At 40.1% G+C, this 22,426-nt stretch overlaps 1 protein-coding gene across 1 annotated transcript in view; it reads right to left on the bottom strand.

The window, feature by feature from the left end:
• SLC9A4 (solute carrier family 9 member A4) overlaps positions 1-22,426 on the bottom strand; it is a 31,449-nt gene that overhangs the window by 479 nt on the left and 8,544 nt on the right. The window contains exons 3-11 of the mRNA XM_018083998.2: positions 21,578-21,837; positions 18,487-18,704; positions 14,071-14,273; positions 12,849-12,935; positions 11,570-11,640; positions 9,143-9,304; positions 4,275-4,371; positions 2,307-2,438; positions 1,497-1,584 (exon numbers count right to left, since the gene is read on the bottom strand). Of these exons, the coding sequence (XP_017939487.1) occupies positions 1,497-1,584; positions 2,307-2,438; positions 4,275-4,371; positions 9,143-9,304; positions 11,570-11,640; positions 12,849-12,935; positions 14,071-14,273; positions 18,487-18,704; positions 21,578-21,837 (1,318 nt within the window). The remainder of the gene's footprint in view (positions 1-1,496; positions 1,585-2,306; positions 2,439-4,274; positions 4,372-9,142; positions 9,305-11,569; positions 11,641-12,848; positions 12,936-14,070; positions 14,274-18,486; positions 18,705-21,577; positions 21,838-22,426) is intronic.

The following is a 22,426-nucleotide window of genomic DNA, read 5'->3' on the forward strand; positions in this document are numbered from 1 at the left end:
TTTATTTTCATCCCAAAGCTGATGTTTAAAAGATTTTATTTATCTTGCCTCTACTCTGAAACCCCAGCAAATAAGCACATTCTGCTATCTTCTGATGTCTCGCAGACCTGCCCAGTGCTTTCGCAGGGCAAAATTGCTCCTTTACGTAGTTCTCAATTTTCCACAAATTTCACAAGTATACATAGTAGGTACCATGGTTGAAAAGCATTTTGAAACTCACAGCAGAAAACAAAAATGTGACAAAGAGATGTGACAAAGAAGACTCTAGTGCCATCAAATATCAAGTTTACCAGTGACCTGTGATTAACAACTAGGAAGAAGAGTTTCATCTGAAACCAGGAGTTTGACTCTGGGGTGCATTGATTACACTGGATGTGTCAGACCTGCTCCTACCAGCAGTATGGTTTGCCTACACATATCTCTTCTGCTTTCATCTCTTTCACAGTAAAACAAAAAGGCAAGAAAAAAAATTTGCACATGCAGAAGTTGTCTGAGTTTTTGATACAAATATGAAGATAAAAAATATGGTTTCAGTCACTATAGCTAATTTTGCCAGAAATTAAAAGGAATTTTTATAAGAACACCAATGCCTTTATGGTTCACATAAATAATGTGTCCCTGTGTGTGAGGCAGGAGGAGACCAGGGGATCCAGGAATCTGCTACAGGGAAGACTGGCTGCCCAAGGCCAGCTACAGGAGGGTCCTACAGTGCACGGAGTGGAAGAGTCTGCATGGGTTTGTGTGTGTGCATGTATGTATGTCTAAGTACCAGTAGCTGCTATGTGTCTGTCTCCCTAGGGGTTTACATGCCCAAGTGACACCAAATGGGCAGATGGAAGGTCCAGGGCCAGCTACTGAGCAGACCATCTATCTGAGGCCAGCTACTGGGGATTCAGATAGCATGTTTGTATTTATAAATTTTCACTAATAGTCTATCAGCCTGATCAGTCAGAGACAGGACCAAAATGTAGCCATTGGTGCTGTTTACTTGTGTGTGAGCACTGTGCCTGGTCTGTGCTGCTCTTTGTGTCTGGCCATGTGTACATGTGCACATAATTATGGAATGAGGAGGCCTGCTGGTAATATCTGCCCAGTCTTGATACTTGGAGGACCTGGGGGCATGTGTCAGCCTTGCCTGGACTGGGCTACAGGTCCAGCAACTCCTAACAATTTTGCATACAGTTGTGTCTGGGGGGCTGCAGAGTACAGATAGTTTGCATTCGTGGGCTTACACAAATGCCAGGTGGAAGTGCAGGGATCTCAGGAATATTTGTGCAAGAGGGAAAAAGAGAAAACTAGGAGGTGCTGGAACAAGACAGAAACTGCTGCAGTAATGACCATAAAAACAAGATAGATAAAACAGAAAGGAGAGAAGTGTGTAGCTCATTTAAAGAGGCCAGGGACTTTCATGCGAGTATTAATTTAATACTGTTAAGTCCACTGAACAAATGCCCCAGTTTCTTTCACTAGAATACAGAGTAAAGCAGTTCCATTACCTGTAAAAGTAACGTGCCTGGTTTTTCGTCTACTGGTCTGTGTGGGGCCCTGAGGCAAAGAGAGGTAGCGTACATCCGTGGTGTTAACCTGTGTATGAGACAGAAGTGCATTCAGTGTCCACGGTTGCCTCCACTTGGCATTTATTTGGTGGAATGGTAAAGACGGATAGTTATATGCTGCACTTTACAGCCAGGCTTTGAGAGGTATGAATAAGATCAGTGCTTGACTTGGATGGTTGAATTCAATGTCAGCTCCAGTCTAAGTGTCTGTCTGATATAATAGTCCTAGAGGGTTTTTTTACAGTCAGCAGAGAGAAATATGTTCTTCTAAGATTCACCTTTCCTATTTCATGTGACAAATTTAAATAAAACTAATCTATCCAGCAAAAACTTATCTCTTTTCCTTAACTGTGATTATCTCAGGTATAAATGTCTATGCTGTCCAGTGCCTACATTTGGTCACAAAAATCTTTTATTGATCAAGAGTGCACTTGTCAGTGCAAGGTGTCAGGGGCTTGGCATCAGGCTTTCTTTGATTATACTCTGTTTTGCATATGCAAAACCAATGCAAGTTCTTTTACTACATGCAAACAGAGCAGCAAATCTCTGACCAATGTATAGAGGTAGGACATAAAAACATTGCTGTTCACATGCAAAGTGAACCCCTTTCTTCTTAGGTGCTGCATGAGCATAATGGGGAAAGTATCCATTTTGATTACAGCAAAAAGCATATAAAAATATGTATCTCTTTCCATATTTACAGATAAGCAGAGGCATTTTTACATAAATGAGAGTTTACACAATAGGTACCGGTCTACTCCAGGGCAAGCTGTTTCCCTTCCTGCAACTCTGCCTCAGGCTGTGCTGCCGGCGGATGAGGATTTCTTGCGCTTGTGTCTCATTTGTGTTGGTAGGTAGGTTGTGTCGGTTGTATGGTGGTGCCTGAAACAGAAAGTGCACTGAGCTGATTTTTGTTGCATTTGCAGTGTTAGTAATTCTGGTCAGTCACAGGGCCAAGGGTACATCTGCCTCAGCTCAGGCACCAACCGATCTCTTTGCTAACACGGGAAAATGCAGTCTTGCACAAACCTCACTGCTGCACAGTAAGATGGGAGGAGGCATGAACACAACTGTAAGTCTCCCACCTCAAGGGTTACATTTTGATGCCATTTTTTATAGACTCTTGCCTGCTTGAAGTGCAGGTGTATAAAAATATAGCCACCTGTTAAGAAGGCTGTTAACATCTCTGGGCTTGTCCTCCCTTTTTCATCCCTTCACACAAATTGGGAGCTACAGGTATGAGGCAGGTCCCAAAAGAGAGATAAGTGGCTAACTCACCTCTGAGCTTTGGTACTAATATTACTGAGCCAGAAGCAAGTTGCAGATGTGCTCAGGAATGAAGAATATGTCTCCAGAATGAGATGCACAGCTGAGTTCCCTTTCCATACTTTGACAAACTACAAATTAATATTACCCTAAAACTGAGCATCATTTAAGGTAAACTTTTTAATTTATCACATACATCTACTGAAATGGGGGAAATAATTATCTGCCTTAAAGAGAAAAATTCAGTGAAGTTTATAAGCCCTCTTAGAAAGTAGAATCTAATCTCAGTCTCATTTGCAAGTCTTCTTGTAAAGGTGGTCTGGTGAGCCAGAGCATTACCAGGCCTTCAGAGCGAAAAGGGAAGTATTAGAAGTGGCATTATTTTACTTCCAATCTTCCATTTCCAAAAGCACACAGTTCTCAATACCACATAAGAAGCAACTGGTTCAAATAATCATTACAGTAATTGATTTTGAAGAGAGAGTTCATTTCAGTAATCTGAGATAACCATATATGCGAATTGTTTCTGGTAAGATAAGAAATTAATATCATAAGGATAATTAGCCAGGGAAAAATCAAACAATGCTAGGAATGAATATCATATTAATAATGCCACATTTAAATGAGCAGGCCCTAGCATTTTCTAGTATATGCGTCTTAGATGGGTTAGCCTCACTTATTGGTGTCATTTCAAGGTTACTATAATATATCCTCTACCACTCATTGCTGTGGGTTACTTGTCTATTCAGGGCCCAGGATTGGGTTAAGTTGATACTACAGACGGGGCTGCATCAGGATTAGTACGAATTTCTGCAAAATAAATCCCTACTGAGGTATTATCACACCAGCTTTATGGAGGCAAAGAACATCGAATAAGTAAAATGAAGCTATGGAGGACGTCGAATTTTTCTTTTTCCTGCCGCGGTGCGGGTGAGCTGCTGCTCTCACGCAGGGCTGCGCGGGGTTTAGCGCCGCCGGTCCGCCCACCCGCGCAGGGGAGCTTCGCTGCCGCTGGAGCCCCGGCAGCCGCTGCTTCCAAAGGGCGAGGCAGCCCTCCCCGAGAGCCGGGAGCCCCGGCGGCCCTCCCCGAGAGCCGGGAGCCCAGGCGGCCTCGAGGAGGCTGTTTCCCATCCGGAGAGCTGTGCAGCGAGGGAAGCCTGACCTCTACAGCTCAGTCAGAGATTTTCCTGGCTTTTCGCGCTGCCATCAGGGTGAAAAGCTGATGGGAAAAAAATCAGCTTTCCTTTATTCCGCATAGATAGGGGGCCCAAGCCCAGGCTTTTTCCCTCCATCCCTTCCCCGAGCAGGTGCCAGCTCGGAATGGCTGCGGGCTCCCACCAGGTGCCCCTGGAGCCTGTGCTGGTGCTGCTGCCGCCGACGGTGCTGCGCTGCGGGGAGGGCAAACAGGGGCTTTGGGTCTGCAAACTGAGCAGCAGCCGGTGGCTCACCCACCCTTTGTCGCACGTGGTACAGATTGTGTGCCAGGACATCTCTCATGGACTCCACCTCTGCGGGGCACAGCCTGTGTGCACGGCGGTTCCTGCCACTCCTGTAAATAAAAGGGAAAATTAAATATGATGTTAACGAGCTGATTAAATACTAATCCTATGAAATAACACACAGTCTATTTTCAGTGCTAGAACAGAAGGCTACAAAGAGCCTTTCAGTGATCAGCAACACCAGAAAATCATCTAAAGATGAATAAAAAACGGTCAGACTTTGCTCTTTCACAGATTTTATCCATACAGTGGGTAGTCAGATTGGGCCCTAAACCTCACACTCCTGGCAGTAGAAACTCTTCTCTCTCTAACTCTCATAAGGAAGTTCTTATTCAATAATTAGATTGGGCCACAACCAGCTGTACATTCAGGAAGGCACTGCAAGTTTCCTCCTGTCTGAATAAAACCTCAGTATGGTCTGGCAGTCTGGGTTTAGCCATACTACTGGTTTTAACTCCTTTGAGAAAGTGCAGAAAATCCCTAAGAACTAAAGGATATGCCAGTTGTGGAGCCTGAAAGACCTGCCCTGTTGTGAGGAGAATGTATAGGGTTTCCTTTCTGATGACCCTGTTTCCCCATTTGAAATGAACTACCTAAAAGATAATCATCTTTGTATTTTTAAAAAAACTCCGACAAGAAGCCCACTGTCATTTGTAGCTGCCCAGTTTTTTCCACTAGCAAAACAATGGAGGAGGGCTGCTGTGAATTGTTAACTGGCTTTATTACAGTGATCAGTCTCTGTGAGAGTTAGCATTCAGATGAATTCCCAAGAAAAGAAAGGGAAATAGATAGTGATCCTCCAGAATAAATCAGTCTGAGTTCATCTTGTTGTTTCTGGGGTTTTTTTCCCTTCATTCTGCTTTCCTGCTTCTTAAAAAAACCAAAAAACCAAATCAAAACAAAACAAGTGATTGCAAGTCTTTGTTTTCAGCTAAGTGGTGTCCTGTAAACTGCAGTTTAAAAATTGATCATGATCAATGTACAGTATTGCCAAAGCTTTGTGTGCATTTATTTCATACTTCCTCTAAAATAAATTAAAAACTTTTAATGGCGAAGGAAGATGGATTCAAGCTAATCTGAGATTATGCTGTAAATATAGGAAAAAGATTGTAATTTGCAATTACAGGTACTTTAACAATATTACTACTGTTTTGTTCTATGATATATCATGAACATCTTGAAAACTTGTAGGACCAACATGAACTGCCTGAATTTTACATTTTACTACCTCTTACCATCAAGTAGACAGTAAGCCCTGGTGTCCTGGCCCTGTCCAAAGTCCCTGGAATATAAGACCTAATTTCTCATATATTTCAAGGTCCTGGAATGTGTTTTCATTCTGCATCAGACTAAAACTGAATCTGACAATTTTTTTGTCAAGTAAAAACTAAGAGAGAAATTGCCAATAGGTGAAGGTATAGTATTAGAGCTGGGTCATACCCGGCCTCCTCCACAAGCCAGCACAGAAGTGGTCAGTTCTAAGTCTTTTAAAAGCTTATTATTTTGCTCTTAAAATGTTCTCTTGCTGAGGTAGCAAGAGAACAAACAGCATGAAGATAATCTGTATTGTTCTGCAGCACAAATAAAAAAATGTGTATTCTTTTCATAGAATTGGATATGAACCTACCCAACAGATAACAATGCACATATATAGTAATAAGGAACAGATTGCTTTTACAATGTGCAATATACAATACATTTAAAAAGAACTTTAAAAAAAAACCCAAACAAGTTTGGTATGTTACCAAACCCATAAAGTAATCCTTACTGAAAGTATTTCTTTGTTCTTATGGAAACTTCCAACATGTTACAACAAAGCACAGCACAGGAGATATATTTGTGGAGAAAAAAACCTGAACTTACAATACGACATGAAAACTGACTGTCTCTCTGTAATGAGTACCCTGACAGTACTTCTTTCTTTAGATATGGAGATGTATAGTTGATATGATACTTGATACATTGATACCTCCACAAATGGTTTAATATTTTTTTATATTATATCAGAAATTTTGAACTTTGTAAGCTGCTCACCAATTTTTACTAGTCCTGTGAAGGAACTAACATTCAACAGGCACAGCTCTCTCACAACTGCACCACCACAAATGACAACACAACACTTGGTTCTCATTTGTACTGTATTGATTTTACCAAAGTCAGTATTGCACCAATATAAAGCCAACAATAAGTAAGCTCAGCATCAAACCATCTTTCTCTCTAATGAGCATATGTCCTCCAAAAAACAGCCGTAAACCCACAGTTTTGATAATATCTGTATGACTCTGCTTTTGCCATTTCTCTTTTTATTTCTAAGGCTTATATTCTCCAAAACATCATAACCAAATGCTCTATTTTCATTCAAAAGGGATTCTTTGTTGCACAATCCATAGGCAAATTTTTTTTCAGTATGCACTGAAGATACTTGCTGGACACCCATTCCAACAGCAGGAATCACGCCAGCATGAATGCAATTTTGCTAATTCACAGCAATGCAGATCTGCATTGATTCTTGTAATGCAATTCCCCTTGGGTACATAAAGGCTACAAAACTGATCAGAAGTGCGAGTGAGAGTTTTCTCACTACTCTGGCACTGCTAATAATGTTTTACATGTCATACACTGGAATTTTATTTCAAACCTCATCTTGTTCATGGCCAGAGTTTGTATCCTCACAGAAGACACGAATTTTAGGTACAAGCTGTCTCAACAATAACAATCAGACATTCTGTAATACATTTAGAAACCTTTTACGTAGGTTCACTTAGTTGCTCAGGAAAATGGTGACAAGAACTTCTGCACTGGCCCTGACCAAAGATCCAACAACTAGATCACTATACTGTCTCCTGTAATGCTCTTGACCGCAGACATCTATCAATTAACAGAGTTGGGAAAATATGTCTTTTCCTAGAACACTCACAGTCTGTGAGAATCAGAATATTTTTGAGCCACAGGCTATGGGGTTTTTTTAAGTTGACACTTCACTTTTAAAAAGGTTTTCTCAGTAGGAAAAGTTGTTCATCAGAGATGATGCACAGTAAAATTGAATTATATCCAGAGTAGAGCTGGCAAAAATTACTCCATCATACCAGCTGTTTATTATAGAACATTTTTCAATCTAAATTCTCTGCTCAGGAGAGAATTTCTGAACTACACTGGAGTAATTTGTTTTATTTTCTCTCTCCCTCAGGAAAAGAAGAGGGACATGGTTTGATTGCTATGGATTGTCTAATAATTTTGCACATTTTCTCTTGGCTCAGAAGAGTTAAGGGAATACAGCAGACAGAAAGGAGCCTGACAGGCATGAAGTCTTTTAATATCATCCATTCAGCGAACAATGATTTAGAGAGAAAAGGGCTGGGTGTTACACTGCATGCTGACATCAGTTTCAAGAAAGCAGAAAGATCTTGACATGATTAAGCCAAAGTTTCAAGAAGGATTTTAATTTAACATCCGGTTGGTATTTGGACTTTCAGGTATGGGTAGAGATGACCATTCACAAAGGAAAATATGTTGGACCCTGCCAGAGACTGCTGCAAAATGCAGAAAGGTTTAATGATGCAGCAGGCAAGAGCAGGCAGTAGTAGCAACAGTGGTCAGCAAGACTCCAGGAAAGAGTTTGTGAAGGCAAATGCCTTCAATACCCATACTCTGGACAGTGTGTTGCAAAATGAGGAGAAATATATGCATGTCAATTATAGCATGCAGGAGTCAAGATTTGTGCAGACTTCTCTCCTAGAGGATAGTTTCCTCGTTGATGGCTCTGGTCTGTCTGATGCCGAGTTGCATTACTGTTTCCTAGAATCATAGAATGATTTGCATCTAGTTCCAACACCTCTGCAATGAGCAGGGACGTCTTCAACTTGATCAGGTCGCTCAGAGCCCCATCACACCCAACCTTGAATGTTTCCAGGGATGGGGCATCTGCCACCTCTCCGGGCAACCTCTTCCAGTGTTTCACTACCCTCATCGTAAAAAAGTTCTTCCTTGTTTCTAGTCTAGTTCTCTTTTAGTTTAAAACCACTACTTCTAGTCCTATTGCTACAAAGCCTACTAAAAAAGCCTGTCCCCATCTTTCTTGTAACCTCCCTTTAAGTGCTGAAAGTTGTAATCCGGTCTCCCCAGAGCCTTCTCTTCCCCAGGCTAAAAAACCCCAACTCTCTTATCATTTCTTCACAGGAGAGGTGCTTCAGCCCTCTGATCATCTTTGCTGGTCACACTCCTTTTGATGCAGGATATGGTTGTTTTTCTGGGCTGCAAGTGCACATTGCCAGCTCATGTCCAGCATTTCATCCACAAGTACCCTCAAGTCCTTCTTGACAGGGCTGCTCTCAATGTTTAATTGGACAAATTTGTCACAGAAGTACCAAAATATGGCAAGATGGTTTGAAGGACTGCAAACTGGAGTAGCAAAAATTACAAATGCTACAAAGAAATCTGCTCTCAGCAAAAATTTGCGATTGGGATAATGAAGTCAGGGCCTGTGTGCTAAGCCATCCCGTAGGTCTCTCAGCACCTAACAGGGATGAGCAAAACCCGTTGGCAGATTAGTGGCAAGTACAGCCATCTTGATCCACTGCTGTGATTTAAAGCAGCTAGAGTGGCTTCTGCACCACTCATGATTCCTTTTCAGAACTTTGCATCATTGAAAAGAAACAGAGAAAATGTCCATTTTGATTTTCACTCTCTGAACAAAGAGACAAAGTGCAAATATAATGAACACCAAATTACAACTACTCTTTTCATAACTGTCTTTTTTTTCTTACATTTTGTCCCCCTCCTTCCTCTTCCTGCTCTGCAAAGGGTCAGGAGGTTGATACTCACTGTAAAGAAGCAGTGGATGGTTTTGAAATTTGCATGCCACTCTCAGCCATCTCTATGGCCAGTTTTATCTCCATCTTTTTGTATAATGACACAAGACTGGATTTGGGCTGGTGTTGCCGAATTAAAATTTTCTTCAGATACTTATTGTCAAACTTCTTAAATCTGCAAAAGAGATACCAAAATCAAAGTGTAAAAAAGGGAATGTGGTTTTTTTCTGTAGTACAAGCTGATCTTCATTCAAATGCACATACATGTAATTTGGTGGTGCAAACTGAATCCAAATTAGAGGCACCTGTGGAGGCTCCTGCAGGCCTAGTTAGCAGAGACCTTTAGGGGGATATTTGGCATAGTCTGCTGGTCCACAGAGATTTCAGAGCCCACGAGACAAAAGAAAGAAACAAGCTGTAATCAGAGCAAAAAAGAGGGCTGTGTGTGTTTGAATATAACACCACCACATTTGTCAGAAAAGAATATGGCCAGTCTCCACGCTTTTGTACTAATGTTGTATTATAGTAGGGCATAACAGCAGCAGCTGCTCTTACAGTAATCCTGGTCTATTCAGCCAGCCACCAATGAGGCTCTAAATGGCCCAGTAGTTACAGTAGTTTGAGCCCATTATGTTGCTGATAATTTTGAATCCTGACAATTAGAGCAGAGAAAATACATTTCTTTGTATTCTGAATAACAGAGAAATTGAATGGACCCCAAAATACTATGTGCTTGCAGATTGTAAAATATCACTAATGTGTGGCATCATTTGAATGTGAATGTGTGCGTGTGCCTTGGAACAGGTATGTGCTTTCAGGCAGCATTTAGCAGAACAACAGTGAATCTTTAGCAGGACAACTGTTCTGTTTCTTTCAAAGGAATAGTTTATCACAGCGAGGTAATGTGCTCCACAATGCTAAGAAAAGCAATACAGAAATCGTATCTTTTTTTCTTAACAAAGGCTATTTTTTATTCCTAAATAGCAGAGGTAGGTACACAAACGTTTCCACTGGCATTAGATTTCTTTATGTTTTTCTGTGTAACAGAAAGCCTCCTGGATTGTCATCGCTGAAGTAATTAATTCTGATATACATCTTTAAAGCTGCATAGAAAAGTTTAGGGAATACCTCTAATACAGTCTTCTTACGTTGTGTCTTCAGACATAGTGTGTTTTTTGAATCTGTCCCTAAACCAAAACACTACATTTATGGCTAGTATGGGCAAAACTCTCTTTTCAGAGCTATCAGGTAGACGTGAGACAATGGGATAGCATTTACTCGAACATATGTGTCAATGCAGCTACTTCAGTGAAATTACTGCTCCAACGGGGAATTGTTCAGACTATTGTCTATACAGACAGTGGTGTGGTCCCAGCAGATGGGTGTCCTAAAGCTATCTCTGTGTTGTCAGAGCCAAGAAGACATTTTAGCTTCCGGGTATGCCCTAGTACATTACATCATTACTCTCCACTAGGACAAGAACTGGATTCATAACAGCCATCTTCTTCCCACTCTTAATTCCTGGTTTCCATAGGGAGAAACCCAGTAATGAAAGGAGTTGCCACATGTCCCAGCAGACACCCCAGCTGGATTACTGGAGTCCAATGCTGAAAGGTCAGACAGGATTAGAGCACAGAAACCTAGGCATAGCTAGAATAACTAGGGGTAATTTTTAGCCCACAGAATCATAATAAGATGTTGGGAGGAAAGAAAGATTAGTCTTTCCCCTACTTCTCTTCACATGCTTTGGTGGTGGTCAACATGATCACAGAGCTCTCTTAGGGAAAAGGTAAAGGCCACAGCATATCCATCGCTTTTGGGCAGTGCTTGGAATAGTCCCAAAGCTCCACAAAACCACCTCATCCTGCTTATAGAAGAGACAATGCAGATCCTGCATTTCTGAGTGAAGACTAGCTTGAGAGCATCTGCTTATGCTACTGAACATTTGAATGCAAACATTCCCTTCAGATCTCTTATTTTAAATATTACTGGATTGGTCACCTGTAAGGACAGGTGACCAATTATTACTGAATCTGTACTCACCAAGAGGGGATCATATTTGCTGTGGAGGCTTACAGCAGAAGTCAGTGAAACTACACCTTATGTAGCTTATGTTCTAAATCCAGAGCTAAAGGAGCATTGCCAGGGATCTTAGATTTATACCAAAGCTATGTGCACAGGCTGATGTTTGCAGCACAAGTTCCCGTGCTTTACTTTTCTTTTGGAAGTCTAATTTTCTGTTTCTTTGTGCAGAACCAAATTAGCAGGCAATATATGAGCACTGCCCTCCCAAAAGGCAAGGGTTACTCTGGAGTTCAGTTTTTAAAAGGAGATATTGCACATGTCCCCAGTATTTTGATTTCCTATTCTATTTACCTATTGTATTTTATATGGTAGATAGGTTATTTTATTATATTAGGCCGCAATAAGAGATACTTACTTATCTCTCAGCTGATAATGACTCCAATGTCCACATATGTCTTCAATACCAGCCTTCAAGTGATCCATCAACTAGAGAAAAAAACATGGAAAAATTTTAAGTGGCCACAAACAGATATTTGATGACAGAATTTTGAGGGTTTTTTATTTTTTTTTATTGGAGCATGTGAGTTAATTCTGAAAGCAACTACATTGCTCTAAAAATCAAGGCAAAGATCCCAGTGTCAGCTCCTATGCTTGGCTGCAGTGGCAATATTTTGATGGAGGCAACAAATCTCCTGGTCCTTTTTGCCTACTGAGCCCAAAAACTAAATTCTTGGTTCTGTCAACCAAACTTCCCTTCTGCATGTGTGACCTCTCTGAGAGGGACACAGCACCAGGTACCTAACACCTTTGCCTTGACTGACAAGTTCTCTGAGGATTTTTGAGATTGTTATGAGGCTGGTAAGTTTGTCACTGCTAACTGCAATGTTTTTCAGTCATTTTTTGTGTATTACTAGAGACAGACAGAAAAAGGCCGGTTCTTACAGGCATATTGTCATAAGTGGTGCTTTAAATGTAAATTCTTTTCAAGGTTAAATGTAAAGGTTGAAATACTAAGAATTAAATTCAAATTCAAATCAGTTGATATGCTCTAATTTTGCTAATGTCTCTGCATATGCTTCATTTTAAGTCAGTGTTTCCATTAATTTCAAATTTATTCCCTAATGGGAAAATGAAAGAATGTGCATACTTTTTCTATAACATTGTTAAGTCAGTTTGAGCAGCTTTCTGTTATTTTATATAATGGTAATTCGAGAACTAAAGTAAATGTTTGTGAGGGGAAAGATCATGACTTGGAATAACTTGAAATTAAATTTGAAGTCCAATGGTTCAACTCATTTTAGTTCAATAAAACTTGATTAAAGACTTTGGAGGTGTCAGTCTGTCTAGAAACAGTCAAAAGATGGCAACAAATGTATCTGACAAATCTATATCAGAAGGATTGTGAGTTCATTCTGTAAACTTTACCTTTCTGCTTCTGTCCTCCCACGGTCACAAGTACTAAGAAGTAAGGACTTGCTACACCGTGACATTTGTGACTTGATCTTATAATATGATAGTCACTATGAGTATAAATGAGATATCATATTTTAGAAAATTATGCCTAGGGTTTCCTCCATGCATCTTAAAAGCATTGAGTGTCCAAATCCAGTGAATGCCAGCGCTTCCAGGTGCCTCCCTCTATCCACCCTTTCTCTTCTTTTTTGGGATACCAGCTACTGATATAAAAAACTTACTCGCACATGTATTTCTTCATTGATAGATTCCTTTTTGTTTGTCTTTTTGACATCCAGATATCTGACCAATGGTCCAATTGTGATTCCCTGCATTTGGAATAGTGAGTTGAATTATTAGTTATCTTTCAGAAAAAAAGGGAAAGAAAGTAAAATGGTTTAATTTTAATAAATTAGGAAAGCTGTGTCTTAGACACACAAGTGAAGTATTATTTGCATGGAGAGCTATAAAAGAGAATTAAAATCAAAAACTTTAAAAAAGATTGTACACCAGGGTTTTCTTTAAGCAAGATTATATTTGTTGGCATATTCTAACTATGTAAAGTAATTGACTCATTGCCAATTTTTTTTTAAAACAGGACTCATTTGAAAGAAAACATTATCTTTGTGAGGTCTTGCAATCTTGAAGCTGTTTATTTTAACATTTTTAGAATTAATATCTTTGATGGGGTTCACTTAGAAACAGATTTCAGTTGTTCCCACTTCTTTACTGTACTGATACAGAATAGCATTTTAAAAGGGGAAATAGAAACAAAATGTGGGTTTTTTTCCTGAAACATTCTGCTGAAGTCTAAGTGCTTTACCTATAACAAGTGCATAGTGCCCCATTGGCACCCTATAGTATCTGAGATCTCTGTGTGGGAAAATATAGAGCATGGGATGCAAGACCTCTGGAAAATTCAGTTCTTCCAGGTACAGCAGTGTAAGCTAGGTGGAATAACCCAAATATCTAAAGTAGACACTTACACTTGCAAATATTAATTATTCACTTTATTTTTCTTTAGTATTCTTTTTAGAAGGATTTCAAAATATTCTTATTTGGTCTCCGAGATGGATGAAGATAAAAGTATAAAATCCAAAATCTGTCTTAGAAGAGACATACTGTTTCCTGGTCAGTTTGGGATACATGACTAGTAAAGAATGATTTGGTGTAAAGTTAAAATACTTCTTAAATTGGAAGCATCAGGAAATGCATATGGAGTGAACATAACTTTGAATACAGAGTGCCCTTTCCCTTGAATATTTTAGAAGACACGTTTTTTCAGTACAGGATTTCTGTAATACCTAAAATTTCCTGAAAGGGTAATTACACATTGAAATGCTAAATCTGGCCATAAAATGCAATAGCTTGTCCTAGTCTAGAAGTAAATTCAATGCAGTTTTCACTATGAAGCTTTCAGACACCTCTATTACATGAAAGCAATCCATTAAGAAATATACTTACTTGGATGAACACAGTGAAATATATAACGACAAGAGTAGCAGTGATGAACAGGTTTTTTCTGGGGAAGAGATGCACTGGAAGCAAGACTGCAAGAGAGAAGCTGCTGGCTCCTCGAAGGCCACTGTAGGAAATAATGAGTTGGTCTTTGACAGTAAAGGGATATGTTCGGAACTTGTTACTGATGTAGAAGAGAGCAAATACACCTAGGAAGGGAAAAACCCCACAACTATTATTATTAATCAAGGAGCAAATGAAAATATTAAAGGCAAAATGTCTTGGCTCAGGGAACTGTTGACAGCCCATTTTTTTCAGTTTTAGTTTTTTGTAGCTTCTCTTTGACCAGCTGCTGAATCTGGTTCATGTGAAATAACCTCATATAAAAGATGGTGGTTCATAACTGCTTCAGGATTTACACAGTTTAGTAGTGAGATTACGGCAAAAGATTTACTTTCTATATTTATGTCTCATAGTTTTCTCCAAAGTGTTCTGGAGACAAGAAAAATGACTGGATGAGAGTTTCTCCTGTGCCTACTCTTGCAATGTTTCCTGCTTTCTGCACAGTGTCTGTACAAAGTGTTTGAACAGTGCTTTACCAATAAGTCCTGTGGACAGGTTCACTAAAAGGCAAAGAGTAATAGCATTTTAATTTTCAGTCCTCTGGCTTATTGTGTCTCTACTTCTCTGTTTAATAAAAATTAAAAACAGTAAGACAGTGTAAGGATTGCAACTTTTCTTTTTAGAGTACTTCCAGCAATCTGCTTGATTTACTCTTAATCTTCATTGTCTTCCATAAGAAACATGTATCCTATATTTTGTGTGGAAACTGGTAAATTACTGACATAAAAGCTGACAAATGCTGGTAATTGCTGGTGTTATTTTACACAGCTATCATTGATAAACTCAGATTATTAGCGGTAAAGACAATAGCAGTATGCTGTTATGTAGGTTGCTGGATACCACTTTATGCAAGACCTTTTTTGGCTATTTATAACTGTGCTAGACATCAGGTACTAAGACTGAAACTGCATATGTGAGGTATAACCCTCAGGCAATACCTTTATTCAAGCTTCAGAAAAAAAATGTGTAATCATTTTAACACACAGGTTTAGCAGAAAATATTTTGGCCTTCTGGAAAGCTCTAGCACTCCCCTTGGTGTCTGAGAGAAGGATGGACATGTGGCAGGAAAATATCTTTTATATCAGGAGAGTACTGTTTCCGTCTTGATTGGAATGATATTTCAAAATGGACTCCAAAAGCAAGCCTTGAAAAACTTAGAGGCCATGCTTGGTCCAGAAATAGCAAGAAAATATGTAATTACTTTGTTTTTGCTGTCAACCCACAAGAATCATATCACCTCTACTGTTGAGTATTTGTGTCTTCTCTATATATAATAGAGTTGTTCAGAGGCACATACTTGAACCTTCACAGGTTTCCTCTTCTCTCTTTTTCCTCTGTTAAATGTCTTTCTCCAGGGCTCCCAGACAAAAATCAAAGTCTTGAAGTGTGTATGGGCTTTGAAGTTCAAACCATCATCTTCTTCCTCCTCTGACATTCTTTTTGACTGAGGGATAAACCACCCAACAGATTTAAGAAATAGGACCTTAATCTCAGATGTTTGACATATCTGGTCCCAGATGTTTGAATCAGAGTTCTGTAGGCTGGAAAGGACCTTTGGAGTTCAATTAGTCCAAGTCCCTACTCAAAGCAGAGCTAATCAGATCAGGGTGCTCAAAGCTCCTTGAATGCCTTTAGGAATGGAGGGCTGGTCCAGTGTTATAGTAATGGATTACCCTCATGTTAAGATGCAGGTTCCTACTGTCTAATCAGAATTTCCTATGTTACAGGTTGTGATTGTTCCCTGTGCCCTATTGCTGTACACCTCTGAGAAGTGTCTGGATCCATCTTACTCTCTGTCTCCTCTGATCAGGTACTTGTAGAAAGTAGTAAGTTTTCTTTTGTGCCAGATCTTCTCCAGACTGCATAGACTCAGCACTCTCTGACATTCCTTGTATGTCCAGTGCTCCAGCCTCTGACCAGGTTGGTGGCCTCAACAGCACTTGATCCAGAACTGTCATATTCTTGTACAGTGGGTACCCTGGAACTGGAAAGCACTCTGAAAGCAGCACACATTTTCACCAGTTCTGAAGAGAGGATAAGAAACATTTTGCTGGGCCTGCCTGCTACACTTGCTAATGTAGACCAGGACATGTCTGAACTTCTTTGTCACAAGGACATAATTCTGGCTTGTGTTCAACTTATTGACTACTAGACCAGGCCCTTTTCTGCAGAGCTGCTCATTAGATTCCAAGCCTATACTAGTGTACGGAGTTATTCCAACCCACATGACAGTCCTTGCATGTGCTCCTCTTGAACTTCATAAGCCTTCTGCCTATTTCTCCCGTTTGTCCAGGTAACTTTGAATGGAAGCCATCCAAAATATTGACTACTCCCTGCAGTTTTCTATCAGCCACAAAATCACTTGGTGTGCAATCTGTTCCTTCATCCAGGTCATTAAGGAAGATTTAAAAAATTGATCTCATCTCCCCAAGGGATGCCATTAGCCACCAGCTCCGACTGTAAAGGGAATATAGATGGGGCAAATGGCTGAAGGAGGTGGTGGCAGGTGATCAATATAGATTTCTGCCCCACTGGATGCTCCAGAGGGTACTCCTTTGATTATAAATGAACCATGGGGGAATCAACCTACTAACTTAGCCAAGGTAGCCTAATTTCTGTGCTCAGAATATCTCCTCCAAGGCTTCTTGATAGAATATTTGGATTTCTCATTTTCTTTAAAATTATAAACTACCCTGAAAAAAAGCTACTGAAATTCAAAAAGAATGCTCTTAAGATGGAAAATTCAGGTACTCAGAAGTTAAAAAATGTCAGAAATAAGGTTGCCTACATAATTGTATTTTTGACCCTGTTATGTGTACTACTTCCAAAATATCATTAATTTCAAAAACATTGTTCACTCATATTTTTAGCTAGTGGCAAATAACAGTGGCTCAGTAGAATGTGTTCCATAATTCATCACCTCTCCAGGAGTAAATGTATTTACTTTAAGTTGTAACTTAACCTGATGCAGCCAATCATCTTAGGTCAGTCGGTTAGAGCATGGTGCTAATAGTACCAAGGTTGTGGGTTCGATGCCTGTATGGGCCATTCATGTAAGAGTTGGACTCGATGATCCTCATGGGTCTCTTCTAATTCAGAATATTCTGTGAAATTCTATGAGAATAGAGTATTAAGGCTCCAAAAAAGGAAGTCATAATCTCGTGGGCTACCAATCAAAAAGAGACCTCTATGTGGCACGGGCAGGGACTGTACCCTCTCACATCTCTATCATAGAGACTGTAGGATCCTGGAGAAGTAGAAGGTGAATAAAGCTCAGAAAATGGCCAGGCTTGTAATTAGCATCTCCTGCAGGATCCATTGAAGACACCAGTAGATGGTTGGTCTGATCCAGTAGGTCATTCCTTCTTTCCTTATGTCCTCTAGAAAGCTTGGCAGAAAAGTACTAGTAGATGAGGGAGAAGATGGCAATGTGTTGCCTCTCTGCTTCCACAGTTGTAGTAAACTCGCTAACAGGCACAAGAGCAGCTCTTGGTAGAGGCATACCAGGATTGCTACCACCTCCGGAACACCAACCACCAGCTGTCTTATTGCTTCTTCTTTTTCAACATAACTTTCAACCCATCCTGGACATTAGGAGGAGAAGAGCGCCTGTGTCCCACAAGTCATGTGAAATTATCTATAAACTGTCCTACTCATGCTGCAGGAACCCCAGTCTCACAGATCAGGGACTAGGAGACCTTTGCAGGAGTGGGAGATACCATGTGTGAAAATGCAGTATTTTCATACAAGCACTATTTTCTAGCAGTTTAAAACTTCAGAGTTGACTTGTGAGGAGCAGTAGCATAGTTGGTTGACCTACATATGGTATAAGTCCCTGTTCAGTCATCTATCAGCGCTAATTTTCACCTTCCCTCTTTTTATATGTCTCCAGCACTCCTGGCCCAGGACCTGTAGTAGGACCTATAGCACTAGAAGTGTGATGATATACATTATCTAATTAGTTAATGCAAGTGTGTGATGAAATCATTATGAGGCCCACTTACCAAAGGCATATAGTTAACTAAGATACAAGCATCTCTATAAGCATAATCCTGATAATATTTTAGTTTGCTTAAAATATTCCATTCTCACCTAAACATGAAGTCTTTGCTTGGAGACTGACATTCACGTTTGTTTGAGGCTTTTTTCTATTTTTTCTCCATGTGTAGATTTGTGAAACATGCTTGTCAGTAAGATAAACCAGTTGTGACAGTCTACACAGACTTTTCTAACATACCTTTGCACCCAAGGGTTTCTCTCTGAGGTGTGGAGAAGGTTTTCTGCAAAAGCTGACTTACTCAGTGTCCGCCAAATGAGGCAGAAGAGCAGAGTGAAGCAAATGAAGGCCCAGTTCCACTCGTGGTTTTTCCCCACTGTAGAAACTCCCATGAACACAAAAATCAGGGTCTCACTGATGCTGCTTAGCATCTTCATGAAATATTTTATTGTGGTATAAGAATTCTGGGACACATTCTCCTCCACATATTTTTTCATTGTCACTGCACATGCTGTCATTCTGTATCAAGAAAAACATCAGAAATCAGCCTGTTTTTCTTTTCAGTTAAGAACAACCTCAACCATCATTACCTGCACTCTCTATCACCAGATTCTGACCTTCCTAATATCAAGAAGAATTTTATTTCTTCAGTTACATTAGCTATTTCACTAGATAGAAAAGCATCTTCATTCAGCTTTACAAATCTGTTCTACATACAGGATAAAGGAAGCAAACCAGTCAGCCTTCCTAATGAGGAAGTGAGGGTATCACGTTCCAGTTCAAAGTCCATTTTATCCTGAATGCCTAACACAGAGTCACCAAGCACCAAATATTTGTCTCAAACAAAGGGCAGGTTGGTTTTGTACCAGTTAGAGGGACATAACTTGCCTCTTAGTGATCTTCCCCTTTGAGGTGGGAGAACACGGTGGTAGTGCCATGCCAAGACCAAAGCTCCCAGTGGCTCCCAGACAACTGACTGGTAGATCAGCAGTGCCAGACCAAACTTCAGGACTCTCCACCCACAGTAACCCATTGTTGTACAGCAGGTGGAAATTCAGTTGTCCTACAGAAGTGTCCTTCCCCTTTTAGTTACCTAGGCTGTGAGGAAGGTGCCTAAGGAAGCAAAGGGATGTTTTCCACTTCTTCACTGTTAATGAAGACTAGAGCTTGCTTCAGAAGTATCAGCAGCCACCCAGTACAGACACTAGTGACAATCACATGGAGCAGCAGTCTTTGAGCAGTCCTACTGAAGGGGATTCCCTCTTCTCCCCTACCTTTTGCATAGTCATAGGTAATAAATAGATTGAGTGCGATGCTAGTAACATATTCCATCACCTATCTAGTTTCTACTGATATGATTTTATTCTTTGGGGGCTTCTTGTGATTATATTTTTTCAAACTTCTGAATTCAGAGAATGATGACTGCTCATTAAATAACCTTCCTCTAGTTTCCGCTCATTTAATTTCCACTGAAGAAATCTCAAGGGTATCATGGTGGAGCTGAGTCATTTAGCATGTCCAAGGACACTCCAAGACAAGGCCATTAGGCATTAATGATTAATACTGTTGACTTTCAGTTACACATGCATAATAGACTTTCACGATCCAAGTGAAAGATGAATGAATCCTCAATAATTCAGAAGAGTGACAATAAGTTCTCATCTCTAAAACAAGCAATAATTTCCTTAATGAAGCAGTAAGAATAATAAATCCCAATTATATTAACATTCTTATATTACTAATAATTTCAGAACTCTAATAAAAATAAGAATTAAAAAAAATAAAAAGCTATGTAGTCTAGTGCAATGGGTAGGCAGGCAAGCAGTATTTTGGGCAGTGCAGGTAGGAAAGGGTACATAAGGTATTAGCACCACCTGCATAGCACAGGAGGTCTCACCCTGCTCAACTAAAGTTGCCAGTCACCTCAATCTGGGTAAATATGTTGGATATGCAAAACATAGTACAAGACTCATCTGTCTTGTCTAATTTCTCAGGATAACCTATATCCTGTATAACTATTTATTTAGTATGTTTAAATATTCAAATATTGCTTCCCAGGGTCATCCTGCAAAGGTAGTTTTTTACAAAGCCAGTTCTGCTCTGAAGCTGAACAAACTGGTGTTGTTCAGCCTGGAGAAGAGAAGGCTCCAGGGAGACCTCATTTCAACTTTTTGATACTTACAGGAGGCCTATAAGAAAGATGGGGACAAACTTTTTAGTAGCACCTATTGCCATAGGACAAGAGGTAATGGTTTTAAACTGAAAGATTTAGGTAGATTTAGACTAGATATAAGGAGAACTTTTTTACTATGAGAGTGGTGAAACACTAGAACCGTTTGCCCAGCATAGTGGCAGATGTCCCAACGTTGGAAACATTCAAGGTCAGTTTGGAAGGGGATCTCTGCATCCTGATCTAGCTGAAGATGTCCCTGCTCATTGCAGGGGGTTGGACTAGATGACCTTTAAAGGTCCTTTCCAACCCAAACCTGTTGTTCTATGAAATCACTTTTTCACAAGTGGTGGTGAGTAAATGCACCTGTCTGGACATCAGCAACTATATGCTTGCATTTGTTATGTTTAAACTGCCATCAGTTTTCTCCTAAAGTCTCTCACTTCCACCCTTATTCCTTCCTTTCTCTTCTGACTCCCTTCCTGCCTCCACCGTTTTTCCTTTCCACAATACTCACTCTCTCTGCATCTCCCGTTGACAGACCTGCCAGCTTTCTCTCTGCAGTGGGCACCCATGCTAACACAGTACTTTAAGGAAGCGGTCCCCAGCATTACAGCAGTATCAAACTATCCTGACCACATCAAAATATGATTGTCAATATCCATATACATGAGTGTATGTATGTGTGTGTATTTGATGTTCTCAGTTGTCTGGTTTTGCCCAGTTTCAATCCCAGTGATGCTGTCCAAATGTAATGTAATTCCAGTACATTGTGTTAGAGGTGATGTTCACATCTGTATACAAACCCAAAAACTCTGACATTCTTTATTATGTTTTCCATACTCATTGCTTTACGTCTCTCTTGTGATCTGATGGTGATGCTGCTTAGAAATAGATACAAATAAAGTGATGTATTATCAAATCATTCTCTCCTCCTGCTGATCTTATCAGAGGTAGCAGACAGATGGTAGCAGCACTGGTTACTTTACTCACACCTTGCAGTACTTTTGCCAACACTCCTTGGTATCACATCTATTCCTACACTAACTGTAGGCATTTCCTAGTTACCACTGCATTTTACAGATCTATTAGAAGCTGTCCACTGCAGATCTCTAAGCCAGAGGCTGAATGCCTGTGTTGTATCAACCTTGAGCAAACCACCTGAACAAAACCGTGCCACTTCCTTCAAGAGGTCATCCAAAAAGCCATAAGGAATACTCACGCCAAAATGCCAGAGATGTAGAGGGTTTCAGCAGACAAGTATGACAGGTAGCTGAACATGAAGACCAGCAGGGGCTCGATTGCAGAGACGTTGTGGGTGAATCGAGTCATGAATGCTGAAACAAATCCAAATACGATCCCAAACAATACACCCCCCAGCCCCACCACGAAGAAGCGAGCGAAGCCAGCGAAGACGTCAATGGATTCGATTTCTTCGTACCTGTGCATCTGGGTGAAGGCAATGAAGATGTTGTATAAAACCTATGTGTGAAAATAAAGACACAGCAGTCAGGCATCTTCTGAACCTGGCTGTCTTACTCATTTCACAGGTAAGAGTGTGTGTCTATGTATGCCTAAAATTGCTTTAGACAGACAGCAAAGTAACAAGTAAAATCTCAGCTGGTTCTTAACAAGTTCCAGGATTAGGGGCCTGTTAAGTGCCCTGAAAAAGAGCAAAAAATGAAGGGTAGATGGTTGTGCAATAGAAGTAAAACATTCAGGGACCAAATGCCATTGATGTAATCAAAAATACTCTTTTTTTTGTTTGTTTTCTGAAGGTAAATTTAATTTTTGATCTTTGTAGCAGATGTTGAAAGCCCAACTGGGTACCTTAAAATCCCCAGGCTCTACCCTCCATGTTCTCTTTCTGACTCAAGATGAGGCAGGGCAGGGACTAAGAATCACACATTGGATTTATATTCCATTTGAGTTTTCTATGTGATCAGTAGACTGGACAAAATTCATTAGATGGACTCAGGAATGTTAAATGTTTTTTAGTAGTACTTGACACATAAAAATCATGAAACATCACTGGGAATGGAAAAGAAAGCATGAGAGAGAAGAAGGGGAG

The sequence above is a fragment of the Manacus vitellinus genome, unplaced genomic scaffold (genome assembly GCF_001715985.3).
Source record: "Manacus vitellinus isolate BGI_N305 unplaced genomic scaffold, ASM171598v3 scaffold_7_pilon, whole genome shotgun sequence".
Lineage (NCBI taxonomy): Eukaryota > Metazoa > Chordata > Aves > Passeriformes > Pipridae > Manacus > Manacus vitellinus.